The 14019-nt window shown below is 35.8% G+C and overlaps 1 protein-coding gene across 5 annotated transcripts in view; it reads right to left on the bottom strand.

The window, feature by feature from the left end:
- Positions 1 to 2052: 2052 nt before the first annotated feature.
- The window catches only part of ikzf1 (IKAROS family zinc finger 1 (Ikaros)), an 82076-nt gene continuing 70109 nt past the window's right edge, over positions 2053 to 14019 (bottom strand). For 4 of the 5 annotated variants that reach the window (XM_072253543.1, XM_072253542.1, XM_072253546.1 and 1 more), the window contains 2 exons: positions 10958 to 11089; positions 2053 to 5541 (listed from right to left, as the gene is read on the bottom strand). In XM_072253543.1, coding sequence (XP_072109644.1) covers positions 4817 to 5541; positions 10958 to 11089 — 857 coding nt within the window. In that variant the 3' untranslated portion in view covers positions 2053 to 4816. The remainder of the gene's footprint in view (positions 5542 to 10957; positions 11090 to 14019) is intronic. The other variant, XM_072253547.1, reaches the window with a different exon arrangement.

Genomic DNA, 14019 nt, shown 5'->3' with positions numbered 1-14019 from the left:
CATAGAAATAATTTTTGGAAGATGACTAATTGGATTGTTCTGAGAGTTGACATAGAATTAATGGACCAAATGGCCTCCCTTGCAATAAGGACATAAAATGTTGAAATCTTTGGAATCCTCTGGAACAGAAGCTGAAATTCCTCAGGATTTCATTGGCCTTTTGAGTTAAGACACAAAATAGGAGACTTTTTCACAATCTCTGCTACTTTTACATGACTGCCTTCTATACATTTAGAAAAATACATTAATCTGTATTATACATTTCAAGACTTTAGGACAACACAAAGGCCTTTACAGCTGACAAAATATTTGTTGAAATAGTGTCTAAGGATATATGTCTTGCCCATAAACTTTCAGCCATAGACCAAAAGGAAATGACATTTAGTTGAAATTCATGCTTGATTTGTGTTCTACCGTTTGTGACAAATTCAGGTTTCATAAACATATGGACCAAATGGATACAATCCATGAACATGATAAAATCTCGTTGCCTCTAATGATCAAGTTGATGTAGCTTGTCCATTACCAAAGATCACTCATTCATTTAAACATACCCCACTACTACCAAAATGCTGTTTTTAATGAAGATACCAAAATTAAAAAGAGTTCAGGTGCAAAAAAGCTAAATTCAAATAGGGAACAGGCTAAGAGCCAGCTGATGGAACCAGTAAGGGCAGTAAGTAGAAAGACCAATACAAAACTACTCTTTAGTTTATTAAGAATTCTATCATTTTTGTGAAAGATGAATCTTCACTAATAAAAACTTGCCCCATCTCATCATCCACACCTCTTCAGTCCAAGGATCCAACACACAAATAGTCTAGGATTTCAAGAAAGTGAGTAGTGGAGATTGTGATTGTCAGCCGAGTTTAATTAGAACTTTTGATCACCTTCCAAAATACTTTAATATTTAAGGTAGTGAGTTTGGTATAGATAAACCTCACTGCTACATTTCTGCGGCAGAAGACATTGATGTAAACGAGTGCATCCTCATACGCTCAAGACTTATGTATTTTTCAACTTATTTAAGACGGCATAAAATTGGTGGTTCATTGTTCTGATCTTTACCGTGAGTTGCAGGTCCTTCACCAAACCGAACCTGTTCCAGATTGTAGAAAATTATTCTACAGTTGAAATACTAAAGAATTACAGCAAGATTAAGCTTCATCATGAGGCTGGATCTGAAACTGATTTGCCTTTACATCAGTCAGAACCAGATGGCTGGATTCTCCTTTCTTTGATGGATGAGAATCCTTTGCTGTGATACCCTGTTGCTATTCATTAGGCAAAGGAACGTCCCGCCACCTGCCCTCATCCCTCCGTCCCCACTGCAGGGTAAATAAAGGCAGAGTTTTTAGTGACATACATTTCTTGGAAATTCCATATAGAAGAGGCAGACTAGGATAAAATGTTCTCTCCCTTCCTCTTAACTGATGAAGTTCTTTGACCTGAAACATTAACTATTTCTCAACTCACAGGTGTAGCCTGATCTGCTGAGTTTTTCCAGCTTTTAATTTAAACTTCAGATTTCCAACATCTGCAATGGCTTGGAAACTCTAGATAGAAGATGCAGACTGCCTTTCTTCTGTTATGCTGTTCTGGTGGGACAGTTGCCATGATATCATTTTTCAGCTGAATAGCCAGAATATTATGTGGGCACCAATCAATCTACAAACTTAAAGAAAAATGCCACTTGTTCTTTTGGATATACCTTCTCAAAGCAGCTTAACATGGAAAGCTAAATGGGCAGTGGGACATTGGTGAATTAGTCTCCCAGAGAATTATAACTGAATTAAAATCATCTTTTAAATTTATACTTAAAATGAAATGGAATCTTCTCTTGTCAGCTACCAGTGGCTTTCTCAAATAATGGCAATGAGAAGTTGCAATAAGGTGCTGTGAATCCACTTTGCCGAGTGAATGACATTGATAATTTCTCAACATTATGAATCTATCCACAGAAATCAAAATATAAGTATGAATACTGTATAATTAGGCATAGAATTTTACATAGGTTGCCTTAGTATTTCACAACGCATGATAGACACTTCAAAGATTTTATAATTTTTAATTATCTTCCTTTAGACAAGGTCTACTTTTTCATAGATAAAAATGACCACTATAATACAATCTCTAAACAAACTTGAAAAATGAAACATTACATTTCTGTCAACCTTATCTCTTAAAAGTGATTAACAAACTGCGTAAACATGAAGTTATCATACTGTATTTTAAAATGCAAATGCTTGGTGTGTACTTTGTACCAAAATAACCTGGGTTTTGAAAAAAAAAGTATTTGTCTTCTTTCAAAGAACACATGTACATTATGAAACAAACTTTTTTTGTATTTTTTGATAGCTTCATGGTAGAATTATTGAATACAATAAAAATCCAACAAATCTAGGACTCTTATAACAACATGTAAAACTTCAAATATTAGAAATTTTCTGCATTACATTTGAAAGAACAATTTTTGAAGAGGAACACAGAAGCAGAAGTACCTTGAATCTAAGCAATTAGAGCATGGCTGATTTGTAATGGGCAGTAGAAACATTTTAGGATTGATTTAAACAGCAAACCTTGATTTTTACATTTTTGATGATGTCAAAATGGCATGTAACGTAAGAACTTTTATGCCATAATTATATGTTGTAGCATTTTTCTCATCAATAGAATGTATCTCAGAGATATATAGACTTCAGAACTACCAGAAGTGGATTACCAGTTGTAAATACATAATATTAGGGAATAGAATCAGCTTAATATATGTTTCCATAATTTAACAATGAATGCATTGCATTTTAATATTATGGATGTAAAATGGAAAAGACATAATGCATCTCATGGCTAGTTTTTTCCCCCTAGCAATGGATTAGAGGTAGAAAGTAGTAAATAGAGAAAATGGAAAATACTTTGTGTAGAGGATGAGACTACTACAATTCTCTATATCGGAAAACCTTCTCATCCTGGTAATCAATCGGGTGAACCAAACATCTGCAGTAGTAGAGGTTGTGTATCACTTAATCTTCTACTACAACCTTTGCAATTAATGCAAAATAGTATTTGCCTCTCCAAATGTGTTCTTGATTTTGTTCGTTAATCTCTGTGGTTTACGCATCCCTGAGTAGTCTCCCAAAGTTTAAAAGTATTCAGTTACTTTTGTTGATCCGACCAAAAGAAATAATTTAACATTTCCCAGCATTATGCTCCATCTGTTGTCTTCATGCCTGCAAACATTCTATCTAGAGTATATCCCTTTTCAGATTATGTGCATCTTGCTCACAGGTCAATTTATCAGTGAAATTGATACCATAACCAAACTTGAAAGCATTGTACTCTGTCCTTTCTAAGTGATTAATATAGATTGCAGGTAGATTGTGGCACTCCAGTAATTACTGCAGTGATTCCATTCTGACAACTTGGAAAAAGTCCCATTTTCCCAACTGTCTACTTCAAGTCCATTCATATATTTTTTTCAAGCTACAAGTGATCTCTGATCACATGAATTATTATTGGTCAATAACCTTGTATAGCCTCCTGACATCTAGCTATACTATGTTTAATAGTTACATAATTCCATCAATAATAGGAGACTTTAGAGAAAACAAATAGATATTTTATAGTTTCTCTGAACTGAGCAAAATAGATTCAGAAGTAATGTGATAAAAGATTCAGAACTTTTGGAGTTTTGTGAAGATAAATTGAGACAATCATTTCCAATGGGTAGTTGATTTGGTAACAAGTAATGCAACAGCAAAATCATTACCCAAAGAGCAATAAAGAGGTCAGGAGAAATTGAGACATACTGAATATTTATGCAGTTATTAAGATAAAAACATTTCCTAGAATAAAATAATGGCGGGATTCAATAAAAGAGGATAAATCTTCAAAATGGAAATGTTAAATAGGTATGGGGTCTGGACATATTTTCAGTGTACAGTGTCAACCCTACCAGATGAGTTTGAAGTTTGAGATATTCTAACTTGATTTACATTGTACTTCTAACTTTCTATTAAGAAACAACTATCCAATCAATACTCATTTAGAAATGCCAGGAGATTAATCCACACATTTTGTAATAAATAAATCATACATTATTGGCATTGAAATATAGATTTACATTAATAAACACATACATTTATAACAGCAATGAAAAGTGACAATTTTTGTAAAGAAATTATTTCTTATAATGTAGCCAATGTCATTAAGTATGTATTCTGTGTACACAATGAAACTCAAGATGCTACTTAGATATCACCAAGTTTTAACATGTATCATGTTATTTAAGTTTAAACTGGTAAGTATATACATAAAGATATGTATCAAGAAACAGGATTATTTGTGTGCCTAACTCTACAATTTACAACACTAAACTACTCACACACTATTGATCAATCCATTTAAAAAATGCTAAACTGAAGAGCTTGAAATTGTTTAAAAATTCAGGGACTGTACCTTAGAAACTAATAAAAATGCAAGCTTTTATGTATCCATGTATTTGAGGATTCCACTTAACTGTTCACATATACAATTCGATTGATGATAGACATTAAGTAATAATTTAAGTGCCATATTATGATAAATACAATTTCAAGAATTGTCTTTCAGATGTATTACTTTGGAGTAGTATGAAACTGTTCAGTGTATAAAACTCTGCACTTTACAGTAAACAGTTGGGATCAGAGAAGCAAATGGAGTTCAATAAAAATAACATTTCACCAAGAATTTCTGCTCCTTTCTTTTTCCTCCTATTATTTATGCAAACTGAAATTGCACAAAATGAAATAAAGTCAAAATGGGAGTCTGAAACAGTTCACTAGTTCATGTGAAAACAATGTTCTCCTCTTGTTATATGCGATGCAAATTCATATCTATCCTGACTTCTGTACCCACACATGTTGCATTCAAAAGGGTCACGGAATCCATGGCACCCCATGTGTATGGTAAACATCACATGGTCCAGGAAAAGAACTCTGCAGTGCTCACATTTGTAAACTTTCATATGTTCTCCATCACCACTAATCACTTTGAAGATTTCTTGATTAGGTTCCATACTTCCTCTCATAATGTCATAGGATCTCTGGTCTTCTTTTATCAATGGCAAACCATTTCTTGCCTGTGGAGCTACATGATTAGTTAGGTAGATAAGGTTGTTCCTTTCTTCATTATTGCTCTCAGTATCTGTTGAGTCTGGGCAACTGTTGCTTGGAGACGGTTCTCTTTCTGATGATTGCGACTTAGCTTGCGAAATAAATATTAGATTTTCAACTGCACCATTTTGGCTTGTGGCACTGTTAGCATGACTGAGAGTTTCTGAATGTGATTTTTGCATAGGGTACATGTTGTTTATTACCGGTATCACTTCAGAGCTTCCAGCAGGAGTCTGGACAAGTGGACGCAAGGATTCAGCCCCTAGATAATTGATAGCATTGTTAATTGCTTGATCCAAAACATGATTCTGCATCATCTCATTCTCCTTTTCATAATTTGAATTAGCGTCATACTGAAGCTCTGAAATACCAAGCTGCAGCGTCTTTTCACCTGTGTAATTAGCATATGAACAACCAATATGGTATTACTTTACAAGGATTAGATAAGTAAGACTTCCTGCTATACAACTAATGGATCCCACAGCTGTAAAACTTGTATAAGCCATAAAGAAACCTGCTCAGTCTGAAAAGAAAAAAAACGTCAGCTTGAACTGTTGATTTGGAAACGGCATTCATTATGTGTTCTAGGGAACTACAATACAGATGTTTATACTAAATAAAATCCATATTTTTTAAGGTTGGTGGTAAAGGCAAACCAGTTAAAATCCATTTATGAGCATTCTTCATAGATTAGTAAATATGAATACTGAAAAACCAAATTGCTATTGATATATCCATGGAATAAATACAGTGATGATGGAGGATAAACTGAAATACTGTACAATAGGAGGAAGGATAGAGCTTACAGCTGGGTGTCTAAGGTAGGTGATGTGAAGGGATAAAGCAAACTAAAGTTATGTGTTAGGAGTAGAAATGATGAGATCTGCCATAAGCAGATGGGAATGGGTAAGGAATTTAAACCACAAAAATGGACAGAAAATTAAACAGAATGTATTTACTTTGTACGCTTAGAAACTTGACCCAACTACATTCTTTTTAAATCCATGAATTAAGCATAAGAAGTTATTTTCTACTGATTCTGTAGTTTTTCCCCACGCATTTTATTTTGAGGTCCCACCCCACTGGGAAATTGGACAAGCCACTTCTGATTGCAATTCACTCTAACAGCTTGTGGGTAACATTCCCTACCAGCATGTTGTCACTGTGCGTGGCTATCATCACTGAATTTCAAACTGAAAAAGGATCAAAAGGCCACAACCCATAACCTCTGTTTCTCACTCACAGTGATACAAGCAGGAAAACACACAGGAAGTCAGGAATCAGGTGTGAATACAAGGACCCCCACAGGGATGGTCCCATTGCCTGGGATCATTTGGAGCTCAGGGCAGCATCATATATTTAATAATATAGGAGTATCTCAATGAGGAGACCTGAATGCCACCTTCTCCTTCTCCTCCTGTTCCCAGACATTTTCCAAATTCATCTCACATATTTCATCTTCATAGAAAGTGCCCTTTAAGTGACTTGAGTTGGTTCCTAGTAGGGAACAGGGAACAGCTGTATAGTAATGAATTCTGAAAGCCAGGATATCCTAATTTCTCAACATTTTCAGTAATCCCAACAACCCAGCTGGGCTTTACTATTAAACATAGCATTAATTTAGCACAGCAAGAAGCAGATAATCCAATTGTTAGGCCCTGGTGTGTATTTGTCATTATGGAAAGTAATAGAAGGATTTTATTAACCAGAGTCAATCAGTTATTATCAGTAGGATTTTATTGAGGATCATAAACCTAGATTTATTCTTTGTGGTAATCCTAGATTGTATAAATGAAGCACTCAGGTAAATGTCATATTGCAACTTTTTGAGAAAACATGCGTTAAATTTATGGAAGGCATTAAGAAACCTTTCTGGTTGAAGTGCTGAACATGCACAATGGGTTGAATTGCCTTTTGTGTTTGATTTTCATTACTTCTAAATCTTTGTAGAAAACTTAAGGTTAGTAACTCAGAAGTCTTATTGTTTATTACTATTGCCATTTTTGGTAGTGCTTATGCTTACTTAAGATGCATTGACAATACACTGTATGATAAGCTTAAGATGTTGCATTTATTATTGGCTTCAAATTTCAGATCTGGCTATGTATGTATAAATGTAAAATTAGTACTCATTGCAAAGGGATTTAATTGAGCAGGGAGTTGGGAAGCTGCATGGAATGTTACACAGCCAAATCTCCACTATTTGTTTGCATTGCAAAGCTTTGCACAAGGAGCATCAAAATTTAAAGTTTAATCAGTTTTTTTCTTATAAGTTAAATTATACTCAGTTTAAATTGCACAGCGTGCTCTTTATGCCTTGATAGCAAAGGTTATAGTTTCTGTATAATTTTGGATGCATTTAATAAATAGGTAATTGATATTTCAGACAGTTCAATGCTTTTGTTTTAATAGCTAAAACAGGAATTATATGTGTATTAACCTGTTCATTTCTGCTATTGCATTGGGTAATCTCAATTTTATTTTAAATTCAGAAAACTTTGCTATTGACCAGATATATCTTCTGTTTAATGCCTCCCAATGTTGCCTCTTTATTAACAGAACCATTAATAACATACCCAATTCTCTTGCCTACAGTGCCCTCACCTTCTGTTATCCTTCCAGTTCAGCTGATCCTACTGGTGTTGATCCAGTGGATTTTGCTAGTGTAGCAGCTATCACTGCTCTTTTCTGTACACCTCTCAAATATACTTGCTTAGTTGAGAATTAAAAAACAGATCTGCTTACCAACCACAAGATTACTGCAAATGTGTGCATCGCTGGAAATGTGAACTGTAGGTGATGAAAACTTCCTCCTAAATGGCTATACGTTCCAACCACTGCACCACTCCAAGTATCTTGGAGGTGATCTGGCTCATGTCATTCATTTACAACATTGCTCTTTATTCTAGTACCTTCTCTTTCTTCAGCTTCTCGTTATTTTCCACTACCATGCCTCTCACTTTAAACTGCCATTCAGGACAAGTGTTTATTATCTTCCTCCTTCAGCTGGGTGATCTTAATGTGTTCACTTTTCTTGGAGTTCTGTACCCACGAATCCTCCATGTCAACTTCCCAATTTGTATTCTCGGACTCCTGTATGATCCTGACCTCTCCCATGGCCTATCTTTCCATATCGTCTCAGTCACAGAGAGAGCTATTAATATTTATTTAGTTGTCCTCCAAACTCACGCCCCCAAAACCTCCACCAACCTTCCAATCCTACTTTTGTATCAACCACTGCAAAAATCTGTCATTTCGCTTGAAGCTGTTTTGGTGATTTGATTTCATCTGTATGAACCATATGCATACAAGTTTTTCATTGTATCTCAGTACATGTGACAATAATAAAGCAATCCGAATTTTTTAAACTCAGCTGTATAATCATTCATCCTCCCCTCCCCACATTACTGCAGCTACTGATCTTGTTAACAAAAGGCCTTCCCTCCATTAAAGTCATTACTCTCTCTTATCCTATCCACTACCCTCATACAGACATCATCTCAGGACCCAAGGAATATGAAGATATAACCATATATAACCATATAACAATTACAGCATGGAAACAGGCCATCTTGGCCCTTCTAGTCCTTGCTGAACTCTTACTCTCACCTAGTCCCGCCGACCTGCACTCAGCCCATAACCTTCTGTTCCTTTCCTGTCCATATAGCTATCCAATTTAACTTTAAATGACAACATCAAACCTGCCTCAACCACTTCTGCTGGAAGCTTGTTCCACACAGCTACCACTCCCTGAGTAAAGAAGTTCCCCCTCATGTTACCCCTAAACTTTTGCCCTTTAACTCTCAACTCATGTTCTCTTGTTTGAATCTCCCTCACTCTCAATGGAAAAAGTCTATCCACATCAACTCTATCTATCCCCCTCATAATTTTAAATACCTCTATCAAGTCCCCCCTCAACTTATATGCTCCAAAGAATAAAGACCTAACTTGTTCAACCTTTCTCTGTAACTTAGGAGATGAAACCCAGGCAATATTTTAGTAAATCTTCTCTGTACTCTCTCAATTTTGTTGAAATCTTTCCTATAATTCGGTGTTTTTTCTTCTTTTTTTTTAGGTTCAATCATTAGGTATTAATATTGAAGATATGAAGTTTAACAGACAGGGCAGTTAACTGCTTTAGATATCCGCCAGCAGTTATGAATGGAGTAAGGCCACGTCTTTGCCCTATTAACCAGGGTCACAGATTGCAGAATTAACACACTGCTTTTTTTGCTTACTATAAATTGTCTTCTTAAATGATATTTCCCTGTTTCATCCAGTCACACTTCCAATAAAAAGTACTCTTTTCAGCTAAGGATGGGACTGTACTGTCCTATTTCTTCTTACACTTTAAACAGACTCAATAAAAAAAAACTTCCCAGCTTTGGTCCCAAACTCATACTTTTCTCTAGTTTCTGTTCCTGTATGTTTTCATGCCTTTTGCAAAATCATCACAACTGGTCTAGGAGACACTTCCTGCTCCCTCCACCCTATTCCTACTAAATATTGACCATCCAAGTTCCCTTCAAGATACTGGTATTGATTCTCTCACATCTTTGATGCCACTTTCAAATCTATTGTCATCGACATACTCTCCAAACAACTGACAAAATGCTAGTTTCCACAATGACACTGAAGGCAACCAACACCTAAATTATATCTCCATGGTCTGTCCAAAGAAGACTTTTAGTAACTGTGAATCACTTATCAAATCCCTATTCATCATACTTTTGGGCAAGTCAAGTTACATGAAGTTCCATAAAACTAGAATAACACTAAAAAGCTTATTTAAATTAATTTAGCATTTCATTGTAAAATTAGCTATTGAAAATTAAATTGACCATTCTTGTTTAATTCTACAGAGAAAACGTAACTAAATACCAAAACGTAATATAGTTTGATAAATACATTGAATTACAATTTTTCCTTACTCTGCCATAGGTGATCATGCCTTCAGTTGCAAACTACTAAGTTGACTGTACCTTTAACAGTCATTCAGTATGTCATTATGACCAGTCCATTCTGATTGTAAAAAAACTTGTGGTCCCATTTCACTCAAACAACACATGAACCAAAGTAAATAAATGTTTTAAAATTAGCAACTCATCTCATATATATTGAAGAACTGAATATTACCAGAATTAACTGATGGGTGGCTCCATCAGTCCACCCCTAAAATCTAGATAATATTTGCAGGATTTGCATGTGCTTTGAATTACATTTTTCTCAGCAAGGAATTTCAATTTTTGTCTTATGTAAAATTATGTCAATCACATAAATTCCTTTATGGTTTCCCATTACAACTAGTAATATTTCACCTTACTCTGAATACTTCAATATTATTCAAATTTTGTTATTAAATATTAAATTCACAGAGCTTTCCTACTCAAGCCACTACTATTACAAACTTAGCACCTACAAGTAGATAGAAATTAACTTCCATGTCATTACCTGAATGATTTTCTTGATTCATGTTAAAAAGATAACTTGATAGACAAAAATATAAAAGTAAATTTTAAAGAATTTTTGATATATTATTGTTTAAAAATAAGTTGGAACTTATTAATAAAGGATTTAAAATTGTAGCTATGTGTCAATATTGAACTGCATAAAATTAAAAGTGACTTTTAGGCCTTGAATGAATGGCTAAATGAGAGAAAGCCATTTCAAATTCAGCCAGGTCAGATTATAAAATGGTACTTACACGTTCTGTCAATAACAAACGGTAAACCAGTGCCCACTGGTGTACAGCTTGTATGTGAGAAATTGTATATAACAAATATTGCACTTGTTTCTCTCATGCTTACCAACAAACTTCTGTGGCATTGAACTTTTACGTTTTGCAACATTACTTGCAAGTTTGTCCAGTACCATAGCTCTTTCTGATCCAACCTTGCTTACTCCTTCAGCTAGCTCATGTGATTTGCTTTCTTCTTTCACTACAAAACAAAGAAAATGAAAATCCAATTTTAAACGGAGGCAAAAAGGCCACCATCATGCCACCAGACCTTTTAATGAGTTACATTTAATATTAGTTGCCTTTCTAATTTGTTATTGGCTCTTTCAGCTTTTTAAATCTTATAACTCTGAAGTGAAGTTCCTCCAGCATTTTGTGTGTTGCTGCATGATGACCAGTCCAAACTACAATCATTTAGCTAGTTTACTTTCATGGTATTTTACAGAATAATTAGTGGGGATCAGTAGATAGTGTTTTATAGTTTAAAGTAACTTAAGAACAGTAATACCGAACAAAGTGCACAAGACAATTTTATGTTTCCTGCATGTTTTTCAGTGATGTTCTTGTAAGATTTTCAGCAAAACAGAACAGCCTGCCTTTGCTCTATTATGAAGGCATTTCCTACTGAATTTGGAAAAACAAGTGAAAAAAAAAATGAAGAACTCCTTTAGGGAATATTGTGCAATTCAGTAAAGAACAGGATGAGTTTGCTGACAGTGCCTCAGATGTTGCACAAATTCAGCTTCCTCAATATAGAGTCTGAAATATGAGGAGCAAAATAGCAGAAAGGACTTTGAAGAAATAAGGAACTGCAAGTATATTAGTATTCAAACACTTATGGAAGATTGAACATAAAGCAGTATAGCAGAAGAACAGGCTCATCAGCTCACACTGCCTGCACCGACCGTGATGCCAATATACACTAATGCCAGTTGCCCGCACGTGGTCTACTCCCCTCCATTCATTGTTTGTTCATGTGTATGTCCAAATGCTCCTTATACTGATATTGTATATGTTTCTACCATTCTCCCAGCAGCATAGTGTAAGCACCCACAAGCCTCTGTGTAAAGTCTCTATAACCTTCGACCCCTTCACTGCAGAGAAAACAGTTCCAGCTGACCCAGCCCCTTCTGAGAACTTAAGCCTTCCATAATCAGAATCAGACTTATTATCACTGAAAACATCCTTGTGGAATTCTTTCACACCCTCACTAACTTAATCGCAGCCTTCCTGTGGCCCGTCAGCCAGAATCACACAGAACGTTTCAAATGTGGCCTCACCAATATCTTGTATAGACGTAATATGGCGGTCCAACTCGGAGTACTGGAGAACATTTAGGTAGGTAGTCATGGCAAATGCAAAATTTCATAATACAGTATCTTTTACTTCTAAGCTGAGCTATCAGCCAGGAAATTCAAGGTTTAATATATGACCGCTGGTGATTATTTGTCACTAAGATCTGCTGTTCAATTTCCGGTGCAATCATTGGCAGAAGGACTTTTCATCTCAAGTTCTCAATATTTATTGCTTATTTATTATTATTTATTTTTTTCTCTCTTTTTGTATTTGCACAGTTTGTTGTTTTGTTTTGCACATTAGTTTTGGTTTGTCCTGTGGGTGCATCCTTTCATTGATTCTATTCTGAGTCTTATTTTACTGTGATTGCCTCAAGAAAATGAATCACAGGGTTGTATGTGGTGACATATATGTATTTTAATAATAAATTTCCTTTGAACTTTGAACCTTATTAAAATCAAAAGGGATTCTTGGTCTGCAGATTAATAAGCAAAAGGAAAGGCATGTATTTTAGGCTATTTTAGACCATAAGAGACAGGAGAAGAATTGGACCACTTGGCCCATCATGTCTGCTCTGCCATTTCATAATGGCTGGTCTATCTTCCCTCTCAATCCCATTCTCCTGCCTCCTCCCGGTAACCTTTCACACACTGACTAATCAAGAACCTCTCAACCTCCACCTAAATACACTCAATGACCTAGCCTTCATAGTCACCTGCAGCAATGCATTTCACAGAATAACCACCCTCTGGCTAATGAAATTCCTCCTTATCTTCATTCTAAACAGACATCTCTCATTTCTTAGGCTGTGCCCTCTGATCCTAGACTACCCCACTACAGGAAACATCCTCGCCACATCCACTCCATCTATTCCTTTCAAAGTTCAATATGTTTCAATGTGATCCCCCGTCAGTTTTCTAAATTTTAGCGAATACAGGCCAAGTGCTATTAAATACTCCTCATACAATAACCGTTTCATTCCTGGAATCATTCCCGTGAACCTCCTCTGAACGCTCTCCTATGCCAGCATATCCTTTCCTAGAAAGAGGGCCCAAAACTGCTCACAATACTCCAAGTGAGGCGTCACCAGTGCCTTAAAAAGCCACAGTTTTACATCCATGGTTTCATATTCTAGTCCTCTTGAAATGAATGCTAACATTGTATTTGCCTTCCTCACTGCAAATTAACCTTTAGGAAATACTGCACAAGGATTCCCAAGTCCCTTTGCACTCTGATTTTTGAACGTTCTGCCTGTTTAGAAAATAGTCTCTACTTTTTTTCCTTCTACCAAAGCGCATGACCATACATATCCCAACACTGTATTCCATTTGCCACTTCCTTGCCCATTCCCCCAGTCTGTCCAAGTCCTTTTACAGCCTCCCTGCTTCCTCAACACTACCTGCTCCTCCACCTATCTTTGTATCATCTGAAAATTTGGCCACAAAGCCCTCAATTCCATCATTCAAATCATTCATATATAGCATAAAATGAAGTGGTTCCAACACCGATAACTGCCAATCACTGGCAGCCAACCAAGAAAGGCTCCCTTTATTCCCTCTCTTTGCCTCCTGCCAATCAGCCACTGTTTTATCCATGTTAGAATCTATCCTGTAATATCACAGGGCCCAATCTTGTTAAGCAGCCTCATTTGCAGCACCTTGACAAAGGCCTTCTAAAAATCCAAGTACACAACATCCACCAATTCTCATTGTTCTCTCCTGCTTGTTATTTGCTCAAAGCATTCCAACAGATTTGTCAGGCAAGATTTTCTGTTAAGGAAACTTCAGCCTATTTTATCATGTACCGAGGCCTCATCCTTAACAATCGACTTCAGCA

Source organism: Mobula birostris, chromosome 3 (genome assembly GCF_030028105.1).
Source record: "Mobula birostris isolate sMobBir1 chromosome 3, sMobBir1.hap1, whole genome shotgun sequence".
Classification (NCBI taxonomy): Eukaryota; Metazoa; Chordata; class Chondrichthyes; order Myliobatiformes; family Myliobatidae; genus Mobula; species Mobula birostris.
This window is presented reverse-complemented; position numbering and strand designations above follow the sequence as displayed.